The sequence below is a fragment of the Microcaecilia unicolor genome, chromosome 3 (assembly GCF_901765095.1).
Source record: "Microcaecilia unicolor chromosome 3, aMicUni1.1, whole genome shotgun sequence".
Classification (NCBI taxonomy): Eukaryota; Metazoa; Chordata; class Amphibia; order Gymnophiona; family Siphonopidae; genus Microcaecilia; species Microcaecilia unicolor.
This window is the reverse complement of record NC_044033.1, coordinates 92413727-92436516: the sequence shown is the minus strand read 5'-3', so window position 1 is coordinate 92436516 and position 22790 is coordinate 92413727. Positions and strand designations below refer to the sequence as shown.

General features: G+C 44.5%; 1 protein-coding gene across 1 annotated transcript in view; it reads right to left on the bottom strand.

The window, feature by feature from the left end:
- USP34 (ubiquitin specific peptidase 34) overlaps positions 1–22790 on the bottom strand; it is a 1418841-nt gene that overhangs the window by 440531 nt on the left and 955520 nt on the right. The window contains 1 exon segment of the mRNA XM_030196176.1: positions 253–330. Coding sequence (XP_030052036.1) covers positions 253–330 — 78 coding nt within the window.

Here is a 22790-nt window from a genome sequence, read left to right as displayed (position 1 = left end):
ATTCTTTGAGTGCAACAATATTGCCTTCTATTTGTTTTAGAAGTATTTCCATGTAACTTCATTGAATGTCCCCTGGTCTTTGTACTTTTTGAAACAGTGAAAAATTGATTCACTTCTACCTGTTCTACATGGGGAAACTGGTTTTGTAGTGTACATCTATGCTCTGTTGTGAGCTGCCCTGAGGCCATATTAGATGGATATATAGATATATAAAGATATAAAGAAATAAAATAAACAAATGCTATTACTCACATAAATGTTCTTCATATCTGCCACTTGACACCTGACAGTATAGAACTCTTCAACAGTCTGACTGACATGCTCACAGTCCTGGAAAATGGCAAACAAAGAAAATGCAAACTGAGGGCAATGGAAAAGGTAAGAAGTACAATTATGTACTAAGCTGACGACATTCTCCAAATGAAGCAAAAATCTTGTCTTCTGTCACCCATATCTGCATGATTAACATAACCTTGGAGTGTTTTATCATTTTCTAAAATAAGATTTTCCATCAAATTAAAGGTTAGCTCCACAACATGTTCCCAAAATCCAGTTTGAATAATTGAATACCTTTCAAAATTTATAAAGGTTCATTTACAAACTTAAGTACAGTACAAAAGGGAAAAATTATGACCCACCTGATAATTTTCTTTCCTTTAGTCCTACCAAACCAGTCCAAAACTTTGGGATATGGCCATCAAACAGTGGATGGAGACAGAGAAAGAAAGCAGTTCTGCATGATTACTATGCAGCCCTAGATTGCTCAGTATTTTGAATGACAATGGAGCTCATGTATATAGTTCAGGACAGATGCCATATTCATGCCAAAAAGGCACTATTGATTTCTACTGACACACAGCTCTCCAACTGAATCAGGAGCTCTTGCAATCCACTGACATAAATTGACTGTCTGAAGCAGGCACGATTATAAGCTACTGACATACAGTTCTGTAACTGAAGGAGTAGCTATTATATTCTACTGACACACAGTTCTCAAATTGAAGCCGGAACTGATTGAAAAATACAGATGAGAAATTCTATAATAGAAACAGAATGAACTGTATAATAGGAAGAAACAGAAGAACAATGCAGAAAGGAAGCAAACAATGCAATAATTCCCAAAGTTGAGTTTCTGGACTGGTCTGATAGGAGTAAATGAAAGAAAATTATCAGGTAAGGCATAATTTTTCCTTCCTTAGCATCCATGCCAGACCAGAATAGACCAGTCCAGAACATGCAGGATGAAGCAAAACATTTCCCAAGTAGGGTGGGATTTCAAACTTGAAGCTGAACAAAGCTTACCCCAAAGTATAGGAAAGCTAAAGGCATTACAGAAACAGTTGAAGATAAATATGGATAAGATCACACAGATCAGAAAACTTAATTATAGGAATAGAAGTGAAAAAACTTAAGGAAAGTGAGCTCCCAACTAAAAAATTTCAGAATGAAACATTGCTGACTCTGAGAGGCTGAGGCACACACAATTGATACTGCAAGAATGAAGCAAAGCTCATTCTGTGAAACTGGAAGAGAGAGATTAACTTGTTGGGTGTTATGTTGGGATGCAAAACTGTCTCTGAGTGAGCAAACTATGAGGGATGTGCAATCAGCATTCCAGCAATTGTGTTTATTGTACAGGTTGAAGCCAATGTTGTATGGGAGGGATTTTCACAGTGTAATACAAAGCCTAGTTTTAATGAGAGTTGATTATTGTAATGCATTGTATCTGAGACGTCCTAAAGTGTGGGTCAAGTCCTTGCAAGTTATTTAGAATTCAGTGGCTAGACTGCTGGAGTATCGAGGTTTGACTGCACCTAGATTCTATATATGGCATCTGAAAATCTGTGCGGAAACTGAAGTGTATTTTGTAACAATGCGCATAACTTAATTGGTTAACTAGCTAATCAGCGCTGTTAATTGGATGTTAACAAGCAATTAGCACTAACAGGCATTGAGATTTACATGCAGAACTCGCTAAGTGTATTCTATAATGTGGTGTGCCTAAATTCTAAGTCACATAGCTGAAAACAGGGCATGGTAAGCATGGGCATTTCTAAAATCTATGTCCATTATTATAGAATACACGGGATCTATGCCTAATATAGGTGTTGGGATTTACATCAAGTAAAATGTGTCCTAAATGGACGCAACCAAATTTAGTTGTGTGGTGAGCCGCTCAGCGTATTCTATATAACATGCAGAAATTTAAGTCTATTCTATAACATGAAGGTGTACATTACAGAGTATGCCTAGGCGTAATTTTTTTCCATGCGGATGTTTCAAGCGTCATAAATAGAATGTAACCCATAATGCCTATTTTGAAGTGTATACGGTTTTGCTGGTTATCCATCAGGCGTTATATGGAAAAGTATCGTGGTATTTTTCTGATGCTCTGAATATTTATCAACCTGGGAAGGCATTAAGATCAGAGACTACTATGCAATTAACTGTGGATGTGATGATGAAGGTGCATTATGCTAGTACAAGAACTGCAGTATTTTCAGTGGCAGTCCCCAGTTAAGGAATAAGTTGCCAGGACAATTGTGTCTATGTGTAAATAAGATTCGATTTAAACAGTTGTTAAAGACACATTTTTGTTGTCCAGGCTTTTTTTTTTAGTAAGTGAACTGTTTGACAGAATAATATGCAAAACTAGTAGGCTGGGATAGAATTTTGACCTCTGTTTTATGTTTGGTGAGTCATGAGATGGGGTGGGTTATGAGGTAAGTTATGTGATTGGCGCTATTGATATGGGGATTATGGTGGGGTGAGCAGCAACTGATGTAGTTTGTATTGTACTGATTATGTACTATGTATGTATTTTATGTAAGCCACTTAGGTATAAGTGGGTTAAAATTTTTGAAAATAAACTAAACACAACCGATACTGCAAAATGAAGGACAACTGGCACTGAGAAGCTGATGGACCGCTAATACTGTGAGGGCAAGTCCACAGGTGATTCTGTGAGGCTAAAGCAAAGCTGACTTAGAGGAAGGGAAGAAGTACAGATACGTGAGGCTGAAGCAGACAATATTTGAGGCTTACACAGGGAAGAGCTGAGACTGAAGCACCTATGAATCTTGAAGCTGAAAACACAGAGCTCACATGATGGAGTATAGCAGAGTCTTCAAATTAAATGCATGTGACACCTTAAAGGTAGAAAACAGCAGATACCCCCCCCCCCCCCCCCAAGTAAAAATACAGCTAATAGTCTCAGAATAGAATAAACCTGTAAGTGAAAAGCAGTTGACTCAAGCAGACTGCAACACAACTGAAACTTAATTGCTCTCAAATAGATCTGACGTAAATAGGCTGCATTTGTGCCTCCAAGTAACAGAGACCTCCACCCAGAACAACTGCAGGAGCCAGAACATCCTGCTAGTAAATAAAACCAGCGGCAATTAAAAACATCCCGCAGACTGTCAGCAAAAAATAAGGAATAATGGAGTGAATAAGGAAGTGGCTACCCGAAGCTTGAAGGGCAGAATAAGGAAGAAGACTGAGGAACCTGCTGAACAGCACAAGGAATAGTTTGCCAATTTAACTCACAGACTAATCCTCCAGGAAAGAAAGGGCTGATAGGAACCAAGGAGAGAAGAACAGCATTGACACAGCACAGCATGCTATAGCAGGGCAAACAAATAGTTAGGTATATTTTGAAGCTACAAGTTCAGCAACAAGAGAGCAACTGTACAGCAAAGGCAAAGTTAATGGCGGCCATACAGTGAAGAAAGAAAAATCAATTCCCTACGCATGTTCAAGTCCGACCCTACAACTGAAGCCAAAATTGGCATAAAGCAACTGTCATAGCTGCTGCTGATCAGCTGAGAGAAAAAGAAGCATTCAGACGAGGGACATCAACAAAGTAACTATTCACTATAGCAAATACACAGAAAATACAAATATGCAATTAGACAAACCAAAAGGTCCTACTACAAGACTAAACTAGGACCGGATAACAAAACCTTAAGAAACTATTTCAACTCGTAAATAAGTTACTAGACACCAGCCTTGTCACTACATCAAACACAGACATCCCATCTGCAGACAAATTGGCTACCTACTTCAAGGACAAAATAACAAAACTACGCAGCACTCTTCCTCATCACAACACAGACACTAAATACTTCTTCGACAACCTAGACCTAATCCTGGGCAGATACCCAGCTGATCGTATCTGGTCTACATTCAATCCAATCACCATTGAATCAGTTACACAAGCGACTCACAGATTCGCCAACACCCACTGCAAACTAGACACATGTCCCAGTCATCTACTTAAATCCGCTCCCAGCTGATTCATAGAAGACCTCACATCCCACCTAAACTTCACGCTACAACAAGGTTTCTTTCCCGAGGACTATGGTAACATCCTACTTACCCCAACACCAAGAAAAAAAACTAACGATCTCACCAACTACCGCCCGGTTGCGTCCACCCCTCTAGTAGTAAAATTGATGGAGAGCCTGGTGACCAAACAGCTTACGGAATACCTGGACAAGCACTCAATACTACATGACTCACAATCAGGATTCCGCTCCCACTATAGTACCGAAACTGTCCTAGTCACTCTCCTGGCCAAATTCAAACAGGAAATAGCCATAGGTAAAAGCATACTTCTCCTTCAATTTGACATGTCGAGCGCATTCAACATGGTAAACCATAATATACTACTAAGACTCCTTGGCCACTTCAGGATTGTTGGAAAAATACTCAATTGGTTCAAGGGCTTTCTAACCACCAGAACATACCAAGCAAATTCAAACATATCATCACCGTGGAAAGCAGATTGTGGAGTACCTCAAGGATCACCATTATCACCAATACTCTTCAATATGATAATGATCCCACTGGCAAAGTCCTTATCCAACCGAGGCCTTAACCCATTCATCTACACAGACGATGTTACAATCTACATTCCCTTCAGCCATGCCTTTACTGAAATCAATGATGACCTGAACATCATGGACTCATGGGCAAACTCTTTCCAACTGAAACTGAACACTGAAAACACACAATGCCTTATCCTCTCATCTCAACATAACAACTACAAATTCACAACCATAAACACCCCAGGACACGTACTCCCTATCTCAGACAGGCTAAAAATACTCGGTGTCACAATTGACCGCAACCTCACTCTCGAGAGCCAAGTAAAAACCGTAATAAAGAAAATGATCTACGCAATGTGGAAACTCAAACGAATAAAACATTTCTTCCCGAGGGATACCTTTCGTAAACTAATACAATCAATGGTCCTAAGCCATGCAGATTACTGCAACGGAATCTATGCGGGATGTAAAGAACAACTCATAAAAAAAACTCCAGAACGCCCAAAACACAGCAGCCAGACTGATATATGGTAAAACACGATTCGAAAGCGTTAAACCCCTTCGAGAAAAGCTGCACTGGCTCCCAATCAAAGAATGGATCATCTTCAAAATCTGCACATTGGTCCACAAAATCATCTACAGCGTAGTCCCAGGATACATGACAGACCTCACAGATCTGCCAACTAGAAACAGACTTGGATCAGCACGATCATACCTAAACCTACATTACCCAAACTGCAAAAAGCTAAAATACAAAACATCCTATGTATCTAGCTTCTCCTACATAAGCGCACAACTATGGAATTGACTCTGTATGCAGTGAAAACAATACATGACCACATAAACTTCAGGAAATCATTAAAAACTCACCACTTCAAAAAAGCTTATCCCACCGATCCAACATAAATCCCCACACCCAGCAACACAACATAATCAATTATCGTACTGGACAATTTACTATCCCTCTACCCCTCGACCTCATGACGCCTGATTCACTTCTACCTCATTTGAGCACAACACAATCTTGTATTTGTTATCAACCGAAATGGCAAACGCCTCTTGGTACCTTGTAAGCCACATTGAGCCTGCAAATAAGTTGGGAAAGTGTGGGATATAAATGTAACAAATAAATAAATAAGTGAACTTAAAGAACAAAGTTTGGAATAGAAAAGCCCTCAAATGTGCAAATTGTGGACATAGCCTTTAAATAATCAATGACCTGGACAGCCCCCACCCCCTACTACTTTAATTTTATTTATTTACAAACTTCATGACCACACCGCCTGTCATTCTAGGCAGACAACAATCCAACATACACAATAAAAAAATTAAAATTAAAGCATAAATAAAACGTTTTAATTAAAATAATATCAAAAGACCAATATTTCCTCACATACATTAAAATAATCCTTTTAACATCAATCAGTCAATTCAAGTGTACAATAGGCATGCATCCCTGATGCAAAGCAGCACAATCCGCTGTCATTTTGTCTGTCATTACTGATTCAATTTCTTCCGAAGTCAGTGGAAAGCATGCAAAAAAAAAATCTTCAAGGCAACTTTAATTTTTTTTTTTTAATCTCGTATTGGTTGCAATTCTGCTGGAAGGTCATTGTAAAGTTCTGGACCAGACATATAAATTCTGATGACCTATATTCTTCAAGCCATATCATTCTAAAAGATGGCAAATCCAGTATGTTCACAGAAGACTGCAAAAGTAAACAGTGCAAAAGTACACACACACACATACTGCACACTCACACAAGATCAAAAAATTATACTTCTGGTTTTCCATCATATAAAGCCATCATGTATGCCTAGTGGAGGGAATAGTAGGAAGTAAAGCTATCATGCTGTGCCTAGAGAGGAGAATAGGAGGAAGATACCCAGACCTATGTGAGTATTCCCATAGAGAGAGTGGCTGAATCTTCAACTGAAGAACCCCCAGTGCCTAATGGACAACCAAAAAAATATCAGGTCCAGGAGCGGGCAACACATAGGAACAGGGGGAGTGAGAGGGAGGGACTTGGATCCCTCAAGTATTCCTAAACTTCAAATTTGGCTTCAATTCTATGCTGCAAAGAAGTGTAGCTCGACATAGCTAGTGGAAACTGGATGAGGAGCTTCTGTTGATCCTTCAGTCCACAGCTGCACAGTCTGTCCAATCCATCCACTGGAGACAGAGAAATAAAGAGCATTCTAGGATCACATGGTGACCGTAAGGGGTGAATCATGCAGAATTACTTTCTTTGTCTCCATCTGCTGGTCGACAGATATAATCCACAAGTTCAAGGCTGGTCTGGTACTGATGCCAAGGAAATAAAATTTGCTTGTTTCCTGCAGAATTCAAGCATACAATTTGGAGAAAATGATAAAGTCAGAAAATAAAAGAAAACATTTTGAGTGTATTTTTAAAAATTGCTTTCACTCTGAAAAATATTATTCCTCCTTCCTTTATGTTTAATTAATTTGATTCACTGTCTTTCAAACCTTGTACCAAAGCAGTGTAAAAGCAAGATAAAGTGAAATTATATATCTGTAACGTGGGCTCTCTTACCACAGTAAGTCCAAGGTGTGTAAGCTGCTTTCGCCAGGGTGGGCAGGAAGACGAGGAAAAAAAAGTTGGCAAGACGACTGGTTCAGATGGAATTCCGACAACACCTTTGGCAGGAACTTAGGGTGCATGCGGAGGACTACTCTGCTATGATGACACTTAATATAAGGTGCATCCACTATTAAGGCCTGAAGCTCACTGACCCTACGAGCAGAAGTAACAGCTACCTAGAAAATGACCTTCCAGGTCAAGTACTTCAGATGGCAGGAATGCAGTGGCTCAAAGGGAGCTTTCATCAACTGGGTGAGAACATTGAGATCTCATGACACTGGTGGAGGTTAGACAGGAGGCCTTGACAAAAGCAAACCTCTCTGGAAGCTAACAACTAAAGGCTGTCCAGAGATTGGCTTACCTTCCCCACACGCTGCTAAGCACTGAGGCAGGGCCATGCCAACACGGTAAGCGAGGTAAGCATGGAAGGAGGGCGCCATCCTGTGGGGGGCGCCCCGCCGCACCATGCTTACCTCGCCCTCTTCTCCCCAGATCCTTTTCCTTTTTTTTTTTGTTTAAATTTACCTCTGTCCAGTGGCAGCGTAGCGTCAGTGAGAAGGAGGCGGCGCTCCCCCGCCCCGACGTGTCTACTAGTTTTCCCTTCGCTGTGTTCCGCCTTCTTCTGACGTCAGAAATGGCGTAAGGGCTCAGGAAGTTTGTTCCAAGCATAGGGTGAGGCGAGGCAGAATGAGCGGAGCCTGGAGTTGGCAGTGGTGGAGAAGGGTACTGAGAGGAGGGATTTGTCCTGTGAACGGAGGTTTCGGGCGGGAACGTAAGGGGAGATGAGGGTAGAGAGGTAATGAGGGGCAGCAGACTGAGTGCATTTGTAGGTAAGAAGGAGAAGCTTGAACTGAATGCCAGTGAAGTTACCTGAGGAGAGGGGTGATATGAGTATATCGGTTCTGGTGGAATATAAGACATGCAGCAGAGTTCTGAACGGATTGAAGGGGGGATAGATGGCTAAGTGGGAGGCCGGTGAGGAGTAAGTTGCAGTAGTCAAGGCGAGAGGTAATGAGAGCGTGGACGAGAGTTCGGGTGGTGTGCTCAGAGAGGAAAGGGCGAATTTTGCTGAAGTTAAAGAGGAAGAAGCGACAGGTCTTGGCTATCTGCTGGATATGCGCAGAGAAGGAGAGGGAGGAGTCGAAGATGACTCCGAGGTTGCGGGCAGATGAGACGGGGAGGATGAAGGTGTTATCAACTGAGATAGAAAGTGGAGGAAGAGGAGAAGTGGGTTTTGGTGGCAAAACGATGAGTTCGGACTTGGACACGTTCAGTTTCAGGTGGCGGTTGGACATCCAGGCAGCAATGTCGGATAAGCAAGCCGATACCTTTGCCTAGGTCTCTGCGGTGATGTCTGGTGTGGAGAGATACAGCTGGATGTCATCAGCATAAAGATGATACTGGAAACCATGAGATGAGATCAGGGAGCCCAGGGAAGAGGTGTAGATTGAGAAGAGAAGGGGTCCAAGGACAGATCCCTGGGGAACACCAACAGATAGCGGGATGGGGGTGGAGGAATATCCATGAGAGTGAACTCTGAAGACTCTACATGAGCCACCCATCCCAGAAGTCATGCATCCGTCGTCAGCACTTTTTGTGGCAGGGCAATTTGGCATGGTAGTCCGAAGGTCAGATTGGATCGAATTGTCCACCACTGAAGAAAGCGTGGAAGCTCGGGGGACACTCAGATGACATATTCCAGACTTCCCGTGGCTTGATACCACTGAGAAGCCAGGGTCTATTGAGCAGATCTCATGTGAAGTTGCGCCATGGGTGTAAGATATATGGTGGAAGCCATGTGGCCCAACAACCTGAACATCTGATGAGCTGTGACCTGCTGCAATATCCGAACCTTGGCCGTGAGGGACAGAAGATTATCTGCACACATCTCAGGAAGATAGGCTTGAACTGCCTGTGTGTCAAGCAGGGCTCCTATGAACTCCAATTGTTGAACGGGATGGAGATGGGACTTCGTGTAGTTTACTACGAAACCAAGTAACTCGAACATCTGAATACTCTTCCGCATGGATTCCCGAGCACATACCTCCAAAGTGCTCTTCACCAGCCAATCGTCAAGATATGGGATCACATGCACTCCCAGTCTACGTAGCAACGCTGCAACTACTGCTAGACATTTGGTAAACACCCTGGGAGCTGACGCGAGGAAAAAAGGCAACACGCAGTACTGAAAGTGATGTGCTCCCAGACAAAATCTAAGATACTTCCTGTGAGCTGGAAGTATTGGGATGTGTATATATGCATTCTACAAGTCCAGAGAGCATAGACAGTCACTCTCCTGAATCATGGAAACAGGGGTTTCTAGGGAAAACATCCTGAACTTTTCTCAGACTAGAAATTTGTTCAGGGCCCTTAGGTCTAGGATGGGACGCATCCCCTCCCACCCCCCCCCCCCCCCCCCCCCGTCTTCTTCTGCACAAGAAAGTACCTGGAACAGAATCTCTGCCCTTCTTCCCCTGGTGGAACGGGTTCGAACGCATGGGCCTTTAGAAGGCCTGAGAGTTCCTCTGAAAGTATCTGCCTGTGCTGAGAGCTGAATGAATGAGCTCTCGGTGAGCAATTTGGAGGTCTGGATATGAAATTGAGGGTGTATCCTAAGTGGACTATTTGAAGAGCCCACCGGTCGGTGGTTATAAGAGGCCACCTTTGGTGAAAACATTTTAACCTCCCCCCAACTGGTAAGTCGTCTGGCACAAACAGTTTTACTGTGGCTATACTGTGCTGGAGCCAGCCAAAAGCCTGCCCCTTGCTTTTGCTAGGGAGCAGCAGGGGCCATGGGCACATGCTATTGACGAGAACGAGCATGCTGGGGTTGAGCCTGAGCAGACTGGCGAGCCACGAGAGTGTACCTACGCCTAGAATAGGAATAGGAAGCACTCCGTGACCCACCAAAATACCTCCTAGATGAGGAAGTGTTTGCAGAAGATGTCCAGCGGGAGATAGAAGACATAGCATTAGTGTGCTTCTTGAGCTGGTCAACGAGCTCCTCTACCTTCTCTCCAAAAGGATTATCCCCTTGGCAAGGGGAATCCGCCATTCTCTGCTGGACTGAATGGTCCAGGTCAGAAACATGCAGCCTTGAGAGTCTGCACATCACTATACCTTGGACACAGATTCTGGATGCCACGTCAAAAATGCTGTAAGTGCCCCTGGCCAAGAACTTGCAACATGCCTTCTCCTGCTTGACCAACTGGCCAAAGAGCTCAGCCTGCTCCAGAGGGAGCGTGTTGACCAAGTAGACAGTTCTTCACCGAGTTCCACAAGTAGACGCTCGTGAAGAGCTGGTAAGACTGAATACAGGTGATGAGCATAACAATCCGATACATTTTTCTCCCAAAAGGTCCAAGGTCCTAGCTTCTCTGCCTGGGAGAGCTGAGGCATAGTCCTTATACTCTTGGATCTCTTGAGAGTGGCATCCACCACCATGGAGTTGTGGGGTAACTGAGACATTGCCAACCCAGGTTCCCCATGGATCCAGTCCTGGGTATCAATCTTCTTGGGGACCACAGGGACAGACAGAGGGGATGCCCAGTTCTGCACATTGACTGCCTTGAGTACCTCGTGGAGAGGAGCCATCACTGCCTCCGTAAGTGGAGAGGTGTAGTCCAGGACCTCAAGCATCTTAGCCCTGGGCTCATCTTCCACTTCTATGGGGAATGGAATGGCTTCAGCCATTTCCCGTACAAAAGATGTAAAGGAGAGGCTCTCCAGCGAAGACAACCTCCTCCCAGGCGGAGGGGAAGGCTCAGAAGGGATCCCATAGGACTCAATGGAGGAAAAGTACCTGGAATCCTCCTGATTCCCATGAGCATTCCTCCTTGGTATCGGACAGCACTTACTTCAGGGATGTCCGAGACCAGGCCCACCTCAACGTAAAGGACCCGTGGACTCAAGAATGGTGTCGAGGAGTCGGCTCCTGCCTTGACTCCGGTGAAGTTTCCTCCACCGATGTTGAAGGAGAACCGGCCTGGGTGGCAATCAACACCGCTACCGCAAGCGACGCTAACGCAGGAGGCCGCACCGCAGGCCAGTCGAAGCTTCAGCAGAAGGCATGGTAGGCGAGGCACCCCCGATGCAGATTGATGCAGCAAGCCCTCCAAAAACTCTGGGAGCAAGACCCTGATACACTTGTTGAGAGCCGCCATCAGTAAAGGCTGTGGGGCCAGTTGGAGATCAGGTTGCAGGAACACGTGGGGTGCAGGAGCAAGATCTCGGCTGCTGGGAGATGTATGCATTGGCACCTCTTGAATGGAGGGGGGGAGCGATCCTCCCGGTGTCAACACTACTCAGGGGCCAGATCTCTCGGCACTCCTGGCACTGTTCGTCGAAGGATATCGGTGTTGGTGCTTTTAGGCCTTCACCCAATGCACCTCACTTAAGTTCCTTGGTGCCAACAAGGACGATGTGGAATCCTCCCGTCACCTCAGAGTCAGGTCCGACAAAGGCCGGTCCTGGGGAGCCTGCACAGCAGGAGGCCTCGAGGCAGGTGGAGATCCACTTGACGCCTCACTGCTCCCAGTGACCCTGGGCTTCGAGGCAGGCATCCCTACCTCGACTCCCGATGTCGATGCCTCCCTTGAAGCCGACGTCGAAGGACCAGAGCACCAAAAAGTTTCACTCTGAGCTTCTTGGGAAATTTGCGCCCTTTAATTCATACGACGACAAAGGACACAATTTGCCGGGCTGTGCTCGGGCCCAAGGCACCGAATACACCAAGAATGTGTATCAGTACCTGAGATGGCACGATTGCACTGAGTACAACATTTGAAGCCACTGGGAGTCTTCGATGACATGGAAGGGAAGATGGCTTCAGCTAAATTAAAAGACTTGATTGTGCCTAAAAGAAAGGCACAAAAATGGAGAAACCCGACTGAGCAGGCCTAAGTAAGGCCCGTGACGAAAAGAAAACTTAAACACGGGCCCAAAAAACTAAATGAATAAAGGTTTTTTTTTTTTTTTTTAAATAATCAAAGAAAAGAAAAACAATGGAAAAAAAGAAAAACAGCAAAAAGGCACAAAATAAGGCTCTTTCCCGGGCGAAAAATGTGTCACGGAAAAAAACGGAGAAAAAACAACTGAGGAGTGCAGTCACATGGCAGGTGGGAAGGCACTCCAAGCACCAGAAGTCTCTAGAGAATTTTTTTGCTGGCTATTATGCCGATTCCTGGGCCGACGCGTATCATCGACCCACTTGTGAGAATGATTCAGCCTGCTTATTCTCGGAGAAAAAAAAGAATAAAAAGTGAGGACAAAAAGAACAAAACCAGCAGTGACAAAAAGAAAACCACCTAGGATTTTTTTTTTCATTTTTTTAAACAGGGAAGCCAGATTTTACATGATATCTTTTTCATTTAAGTGAAAATAAAATTGTAGAAAAGAAAAGGACAAAGAGACCATCCTGAAAGCAAACAGGAAACAGGCCAAGTAGGTGGACATTGTGATTTATCCTGAAAGACTTCTGAAAAATGAAAAACCATCATAACATTAATATGTACTGCGTTGTAAATCTCATAAGGATGTTGGCCTTAAACTGGCTACTGATGATGTCATACAAGTAGCCTGGACTTTAATATGACTATTTGAGGACAATCTCATAAAGAATTAAGATGAAAAATTCAATTTGCTACACAATTAGGGAAGGAATGGATTTCACATGAGAAATCCAGGTTGGTTGGCATCAAGTTCACTGATTCTTCTAGCTGAAGTAACTACTACTAGAAAGTTGTACCTTCTAAGTGGCATGGTTGGAGATCAAATGGTGGTTTCATAAAAGCTGCAAGGACAATGGACAACAGTGAGGTCCCATGGCACGGGAGGCTTCTGTATAGGTGGTATGACATGAAGCCCTTCCATAAATCTCAAAATGACTGTACAGTGAAGCCAGAAGCCTGTCTATGGGGACCAGATAGGCTGAAAGTACACTGCTAAACACTCTGATGCAAGACATTTCCAGTCCAAGGCAACAGAAATTATATAGGTATTGCAGTATGATATTTAGAAGAGACCGAATGGAGTGCCAATCACTGGTAAAGCACCAGATATGTCCGGTGGAAGATCTCCTTGCTTTCACCACGATATCTTGAATTGGCATTAGTAGTCTCAGGGCAGAAACTAAATGCTGTTCTATTGCCATGCTGTCAGGCTAATGATTCCAGAGCTGAATGCAGAAAGGGTTCCCTGATTTTGGAGGCAGACTTAGACATTGTTGCAATCACGGAGACGTGGCTAAATGGTTCCCATGAATGGGATACAAACATACCAGGCTATAATCTATTTAGGAAGGATAGAGAGGGTCGTAAAGGTGGAGTAGTTCTATATGTGAGAAATGATATCACGGCAACCAAAATGACAGGGATCTGGGGAAAGGAAGAAGCAATATGGATCACCTTAAAAAGAGATGATAGAACCTCTGTCCACGTGGGTGTTGTCTACAGACCTCAGACATCATTGGAGGAATTAGATAAAGACCTGATCGCAGATATTGAAAAGTTGGGAAACAAGTGAGAGGTGCTGTTGCTGGGAGATTTCAATCTGCTGGATGTAGATTGGAAGGTTCCGTCTGCAGAATCGGAAAGAAGTAGAAGGATCGTGGATGCTTTCCACAGTGTTTTGCTCAGACAAATGGTGACGGAACCCACGAGGGAGGGAACGACGCTGGATCTGGTGCTCCGAGTGGGTGCCCACCTGGGCAGCAGTGACCATCAAACAGTTTGGTTTGATATAACAGCTAAAGTGAAGAGGAGCCACTCAAAACTCAAAGTCCTGGATTTCAAGCGTGCTGACTTTAGTAAAATGGGGGAATACCTGAGGAAGGAGATGATGGGCTGGGAGGAAGTACAAGAACTGGAAGGCCAGTGGTCCAGGCTGAAAGAAGCTATAAATATGGCCACGAACCTTTATGTAAGGAAAGTAAATAAAAGCAAGAGAAAAAGGAAACCGATATGTTTCTCCAAGCAAGTAGTTGAGAAAATAAAGGCTAAAGAGTTGGCGTTCCAGAAATACAGAAAAACTCAAGAAAAGGAACCTGGGGAGGAATACCGGATGAAACTGAAAGACGCCAAAAGAGAGATACGTCTGGCAAAAGCGCAAGCGGAAGAACAAATGGCTAGAAATGTAAGGAGGGGTGACAAAAATTTCTTCAGATATATTAGTGAAAGGAGAATGACTAAAAAGGGAATTGTGAGACTAAAAGATACTGTGAACCGCTATGTGGAAAACGATGAAGAAAAAGAAAATTTACTAAATAGATACTTTTGTTCTGTTTTCACAGAAGAAAATCCTGGAGAAGGACCTCGATGGACTGGAAAAAGTACAAATGAGAATGAAGTGGATAGAGCACCATTCACAGAAGAGAGTGTGTATCAACAACTTGAAAAGCAAAAGGTGGACAAAGCCATGGGACCGGACGGGATCCACCCTAGGATATTGAGGGAGCTCAGAGAGGTTTTGGCAGGTCCTCTTAAAGATTTGTTTAATATATCCTTGCAGATGGGAGAGGTTCCGAGGGATTGGAGAACGGCGGATGTGGTCCCTCTTCACAAAAGTGGTGATAGGGAAGAAGCTGGAAACTACAGGCCGGTAAGCCTCACTTTTTAGTTATTGGAAAAGTAATGGAAGTGATGCTGAAGGAAAGGATAGTGAATTTCCTGGAAGCCAATAAGTTGCAAGATCCGAGACAACATGGTTTTACCAAAGGGAAATCGTGCCAAACGAATCTCATTGAGTTCTTTGATTGGGTGACAAGAGAATTGAATCAGGGATGAGCTATGGACGTAATCTACTTAGATTTCAGCAAAGCTTTTGACACGGTTCCCCACAGGAGGCTCTTAAATAAACTGGATGGGCTGAAGATAGGACCCGAAGTGGTGAACTGGATTAGGAACTGGTTGACGGACAGACGCCAGAGGGTGGTGGTGAATGGAATTTGCTCGGAGGAGGGAAAGGTGAGTAGTGGAGTGCCTCAGAGATCGGTGCTGGGGCCGATTCTGTTCAATATATTTGTGAGTGACATTGCCGAAGAGTTAGAAGGTAAAGTTTGCCTATTTGCGGATGATACTAAGATCTGTAACAGAGTGGACACCCGGGAGGGAGTGGAAAACATGAAGAAGGACCTAGGAAGCTAGAAGAATGGTCTAAGGTTTGGCAATTAAAATTCAATGTGAAGAAATGCAAAGTGATGCACTTAGGGAATAGAAATCCACGGGAGACGTATGTGTTAGGCGTGGAGACTCTGATAGGTACGGACGGGGAGAGGGATCTTGGGGTGATAGTACCTGAAGATTTGAAGGCGACGAAACAGTGTGACAAGGCGGTGGCAGTAGCTAGAAGGTTGTTAGGCTGTATAGAGAGAGGTGTGACCAGCAGAAGAAAGGGGGTGTTGATGCCCCTGTATAAGTCGTTGGTGAGGCCCCATCTGGAGTATTGTGTTCAGTTTTGGAGGCCGTATCTTACTAAGGATGTAAAAAGAATTGAAGTGGTGCAAAGAAAAGCTACGAGAATGGTATGGGATTTGCGTTACAAGACGTATGAGGAGAGACTTGCTGAACTAAACATGTATACTCTGGAGGAAAGGAGAAACAGGGGTGATATGATACAGATGTTCAAATATTTGAAAGGTATTAATCCACAAACGAACCTTTTCCGGAGATGCGAAGGTGGTAGAACAAGAGGACATGAAATGAGATTGAAGGGGGGCAGACTCAAGAAAAATGTCAGGAAGTATTTTTTCACGGAGAGAGTAGTGGATGCTTGGAATGCCCTCCCGCGGGAGGTGGTGGAAATGAAAACGGTAACGGAATTCAAACATGCATGGGATAAGCATAAAGGAATCCTGTGCAGAAGGAATGGATCCTCAGGAGCTTAGTCGAGATCGGGTGGCAGAGCCGGTGGTGGGAGGCGGGGATACTGCTGGGCAGACTTATACAGTCTGTGCCAGAGCCGGTGGTGGGAGACGGGACTGGTGGTTGGGAGGCGGGGATAGTGCTGGGCAGATTTATACGGTCAGTGCCAGAGCCGGTGGTTGGGAGGCGGGGATAGTGCTGGGCAGACACATACGGTCTGTGCCAGAGCCAGTGGGGGGAGGCAGGGATAGTGCTGGGCAGACTTATACAGTCTGTGCCAGAGCCGGTGGGGGGAGGCGGGGCAGACTTATACGGTCTGTGCCAGGGCTGGTGGTTGGGAGGCGGGGATAGTGCTGGGCAGACTTATACTGTCTGTGCCCTGAAGAGCACAGGTACAAATCAAAGTAGGGTATACACAAAAAGTAGCACATATGAGTTATCTTGTTGGGCAAACTGGATGGACCGTGCAGGTCTTTTTCTGCCGTCATCTAGTATGTTACTGATCTGCATGATCAGAAATGGAAAGGTTTGAAGCCAGCACAATGTCTTCTGAAAATAGGTAACCAGTTGAGGCAAGTACAGTGCTATGAAAATCAATGCAGTGGGTAGTTTTGGAAACTTGTTGGTGTCCATTCTCCTCCTTTTCATCCTTTACCAGCCAATCTCGGGATGGGTACACTGAACAACAGAGGGGTAACAGCATTTTCAGAGCTGGCAAATAGGTCTATCTGAGGCACACCCCAGTTCTGGAAGACATCCTGTAAGGTTTGATGGTCCAGAAATTACTCATTAGGCTGATGAATTCTGGCTGAGCTTATCTGCTATCTGGTTCCAATTGCCTGGAATTTGTATGCAATGAGAAATTAAAAAGTCCCTGCTTCCTGGCACAGGTGAAGGGAGTCCGTACATTTTTGTTTGTTAACATAAAACATGGCAACTTGATTGCTGGTTTGTATAAAAATTAACTGTTTCAGAAAAAGATGTGCATGTACTCTAAGGGAATAAAATACTGCTGTGGTCTCCAGATAACTGATATGAAGCACTTGCTTGGCTTGTGGCTAAGCTTCCTACATGAGTTGAGAGCCAAGATGGACTTCTTAGCTGATACTAAAAGCATCTATTGTTAGAACTCAAGAATACTGTAGTAGTTCAAAGAGGATACCTCTGTTTAGGATTCATTCTGACATCAACAACTCTTAAGTTGGTACATAGCAAAAGAGATGGATGAATTGTGGTAGAAAGAGGATGGCTAAGTTGATTCAACTGAAATTTGAGATCCCATTATGGTCTTCTCATTTTGAGTTGGGTAAAAGGACAGGGTGTAGCGCTACAGCCGTATGGCCTAATATTTGCAAGAAAGTTCTGGTTGTAACTGCTGTGAATCACTAAACCATATTGGCATAATGGTCGTGACTCAAAATTCTGTTTGATCATTGAAGTGTTGACTTCTCAAAACTGATGAAAAAACCCCAAGTCTTGAAGATAATGAATTATTCTTCTCAGAGGGAAAGATCAAGAGTTTTCAAGGAGGCTACCATAAGCCAATCTGAGATATGGAAATATTAGATGTTCCTGCTTGAGTAGGTGAGCTGCTACATATATGAGGCATTTTGTGAAAACCCTAGAAGCCAAAAAGAGACCAAACAGGAGGAATTTGGATTGATAATGCTAAGTGTATGGACAGAATTGCAAATATTTTCTACAGGTGGGATAGCGAAGGTACTTACCTTTAGCAGGCTTTCTCCGAGGACAGCAGGCTTTGAATTCTCACAAATGGGTGACGTTGAACCGCATCGCCCAGTCTGGGACTTATGACAAGTATAAGTAGAGATTTATGGAGTGCGACGCACGCTCCACCACGTAGCGCGAGTGCCTTCCCGTCCGCCTTATGAATGCAGTCTCCTCAGTTTAATACTACAGCAATAATAAAGTAAAAAAAACAACGAAGGAGACAACTCCAAGGGGAGGTGAGAGGGATTGTAAGTATATAAAGACTGCTGTCTTCAGAGAACACCTGCTACAAGTAAGCACTTTCGTTTTCTCCAAGGACAAGCAGGCTTATTTATTCTCACAAATGGGGAATCCCTAGCAAGCAGGGACAATTGGACAATTGGGCATCGCCACGGCAAGGATATAACACAGATTAATCTGAAACTATATACAATCTGAATGAGAGTGCAGCCTGGAACAGAATAAAATGGGCCTAGGAGGGTGGAGTTGGATTCTGGACCACAAACGGATTCTGCAACACTGCCAGAACCAATTGTCACGTCAGGTATCCTGCTCAAGGCAGTAGTGTGATGTGAATGTGTGGACAGAAGACCACGTCGCAGCCTTGCAAATTTTTTCAATGGAGGCTGATCTCAAGTAGGCTACTGATGCAGTCATGGCTCTGACATTATGAGCCATCACATGACCCTTTATGGCCAGCTCAGCCTGAGCAAAAGTGAATGAAATGCAGTCTGCAAGCCAATTAGAAATGGTGTGTTTCCTGATGGTGTCCCCTATCCTGTTCGGATCAAAAGAAATAAAAAGTTGGGTGGACTGTCTGTGGGGCCTAGTCCACTTCATGTAGTAGATCAATGCTCTCTTGCAATCCAAGGTGTGCAAGGTGCTTTCACCAGGATGGGCATGAGCTTGGGGAAAGAATGTTAGCAAGACAATCGACTGGTTCCGATGGAACTCCAACACCACTTTCAGCAGGAACTTAGGGTGTGCGCGGAAAACTACTCTGTTGTGATGAAACTTAGAATAAGGTGCATTTGCCACTAAGGTGTAAAGATCACTGACTCTACGAGTTGAAGTAACAGCCACCAAGAAAATGACTTTCCAGTTCAAGTACTTCAGATGGCAGGAATTCAGTGGCTCAAAAGGAGCTTTCATCAGCTGGGTGAGAATAATTTTGAGATCCTATGACACTGGTGCAGGTTTGACAGAGGGCTTTGACAAAAGCAAACCTCAAATGAAGCAAACAACTAGAGGCTGTCCATGGATGAGTTTAGTTGCTACACATTGATGGTAAGTACTAACTGCACTAAGAAGAACCCTTACAGAGTTGGTCTTGAGGCCAGTCTCTGACAGTTGTAGAAGGTATTCAAGAAGGGTCTGTGTAGGGCAAGAAAGGGGATCTAGGGCCTTGCTTTCATACCAGATGGCAAACCTCCTCCATTTTAAAGAACAGAACCTGTTAGTGGAGTCTTTCCTGGAATCCAGCAAGACCCAGGAGACACCATCCAAAAGACTCAAGGAAGCAAATTCTAGGTTCTCAGCATCCAAGCTGTGAGAGCTAGAGACTAGAGGTCGAGATGTAGAAGAAAACCCTCGTTCTGTGTTATGAGGGTCAGTACGGCATGATCAGAATCATAGTTCCGTGGTCTTGCTTGAATTTCAACAAAATCTTCCCCACTAGAAGTATAGGAGGATAAGCATACAGAAGATGTCTTCCCCAATTGAGGAGGAAGGCATCTGATGCTAGTCTGTTGTGGGCCTGAAGCCTGGAACAGAACTGAGGGACCCTGGGACTGATCTGAGCGGCAAAAAGATCCACTAAAGGGGTGCCCTACGTGCGATAGATCTTGCGGGCTATGCCCATAGTGAGAAACCACTCATGCAGTTGCATTATCCTGCTCAGTCTGTCAGCCATGGTATTGTTTTTGCCTTTCTCAAAGAGGCTCCAGTATTTTTATATATTTTATTTATCAAAAAAACACTTTTATTGCTGGACTTGCAAAATTCACATTATATTCTATTTACGTTGTTTCCAACTATCTAGTGAAATGCGGATCAGCATCAGGGAACCGGCACACACTGGAGACACCAAGGGTTAATCAATGACCTATTTACCAACTTCTCAGCACCTGTATAATGCTGCATAAGTGTGATTTCTGACTTGGTGGTGGTGAACGGAGGATTCACATTTGACTTGAGTGTGATATATCTGGGACAAACACAATCAGCATTTGTTTGCTCTAAGAGTGCAGTGGCCAAGTGGAAAGCGTGGCGTGAATCGCTACATTCTACAGACTGAGCAGTGCTTTTGTAATTGTGAATTGAAGTTGGAAACAATGTAAATAGAATATAATGTGAATTTTGCAAGTTAATGTATATATTGTTTAGAGCAGCACAGGGCAAGAAGGGTGATAGGACGGTATGAGTGGTAGGTTTTAATATAATTATAGCAACAAAAGTGTTTTTTTTGATAAATAAAATATATAAAAATACTGGAGCCTCTTTGAGAAAGATTCTACGTTTTGCTCTGGGAGTTGAGTTGTATCCCCTGATTAGTAGTATTGTTTTTGCCTGCCAGATAAGTGGCTCGAAGGAGCATGCCAGGTTGGTAAGCCCAATTCCATATCTGGACAGCATCCTGACACAGAGGGCATGATCCAGTGCCCCCTGTTTGTGCCTGTAATACATTGCAACCTGTCTATTTGGATGAGCACAATTTGATAGACAGCCAATCTCTGAAAGCGTTCCAGATCCCTCGGAGCTCCAGGAGATTGATCTGAAGATTTGTTTCTTGGGTGGCCCAAACATATTGGGTGTGAAGCCCATCTACATTAGCTCCTCATCTCTGGAGAGATGCATCCATCGTCAGCACCTTCTGTGGCTGAGGAATTTGGAATGGAAGTCCCAGAGTCAAATTGGAAAGAATGGTCCACCACCACTGAAGGGAGTGTACAAGCTCTGGGGACATTATTTGAGGCTCACCGTGGCTTGATACCACTAAGAAGCCAGGGTCCATTGAGCTGATCTAATGTGAAGACATGTCATGGGTGTAACATGCACTGTGAAAGCCATATGGCCCAACAATCTCAACATCTGCTGAGCTGTTACCTGCAGAGAGGCTCAAACCTTGGAAGCGAGTGCGACAAGTGTCCGCTCTCGACTCCGGAAGGTAGGCTTGAACTCTGTATCGAACAGAGCTCCTATGAACTTCAAATCGCTGGACAGGGCATAGATGGGACTTGGGTAGTTTAAAACAAACCATAGTAGCTTGAGGACCCAAATAGTCATCTGCATGGACTCCTGAGCTCTATCCAAAGAGGTGCTTCTTTACCAGCCAATCGTCGAGATACGGGAACAAATGGACTCCCAGTCTGCATAGCAAAGCTGCAACTAGCACTAGACATTTGGTGAAGACGCTGGAAGCTGAGGCGAGGACAAAAGGCAGCACGCAGTACTGAAAGTGATGTGTTCCCAGCCGAAACTGCAGATATTTCCAGTGGGCTGGAAGTATTGGGATGTGAGTATATGCATCATTTAAGTCGAGAGCATAGCCAATCATTTTTCTGAATCATTGGGAGAAGGGTGCCCAGAGAAACCATGCTGAACTTTTCTCAGTCTAGGAATTTGTTCAGGACCCTTGAGTCTAGGATGGAATGCATCTCCCCTGTTTTTTTTCTGCACAAGGAAGTATCTGGAATAGAATCCCCACCCTCCCTCCCCAGGTGGAATGGGCTTGACCGCATGGGCCTTCAGAAGGGCTGAGAGTTCCTCTGCAAGTAGCTGCCCGTGCTGAGATCTGAATGAATGAGCTCTCAGTGGGAAATCTGGAGGATTTAGATACCAAATGCATATCAGGGGCTATTTGAAGAACCCATCGAACAGAGGTTATAAGGGGGGCCATCTCTAATAGAAAAGCTTCAGCCTCCCCCTGACTGGCAAGTCATTTGTGATGGACACTTTTACTGCAGCTATGCTTTGATGGAGCCAGTCAAAAGCTCATCCTTTGCTTTGCCTGGGGAGCAGCAGAGGCCTTTGGCACATGCTGTTGATGTGAATGAGTGCGCTGGGATTGAGCCTGAACAGGCTGGCAAGTTGAAGGGTTGAACCTATGCCTCTGATAGTAATAGGTATTCCTCATTAGTTTGCCAAAAGTCCTCCTAGCTGAGGAGGTAGATGCAGAAGGTGCCCAGCGGGAAACAGAAAATATAGTATCAGTGTGCTTTTTGATTTGGTCAGCGACCTCCTCAACCTTCTCTCCAAACAGGTTGTCCCTCCGGCACGGTGCATCTGCCAACCTCTTCTGAACAGAATGTTCCAAGTCAGAAACATGCAGCCATGCAAGTCTGGCCATTGCTATATTCTGAGCAGAGATCCTGGATGCCACATCAGAAGTGCTGCAAGTACCCTGGCCAAGACCTTTTGACACACCTTCTGCTGCTTGACCAACTTGCAAAGTGAATCTTGGTTGCTGGGAGATCCACTCATTGGCACCTTCTGTATGAAGGGGGAAGCAGTCCTCCCCAGTATCAACGCTTCTTGAGTGCAGAATCTTTTGAAGCCCTGGAGCTCCCAGCACCATGTGCCGAGGACATTCGATGATGATACTTCTTGACCTTCTCTCGAGGCGTGTCACCGAGATTCCTTTGTGCCAACGAGGACATTGTGGAATCCACACACCGCCTCAAGGTCAGGTCCAACGATGGACGGTCCTGGGGGCTGTGCACAGCAGGCAGCCTCGAGGCAGGTGGAGACCCACTCAATGCTTCA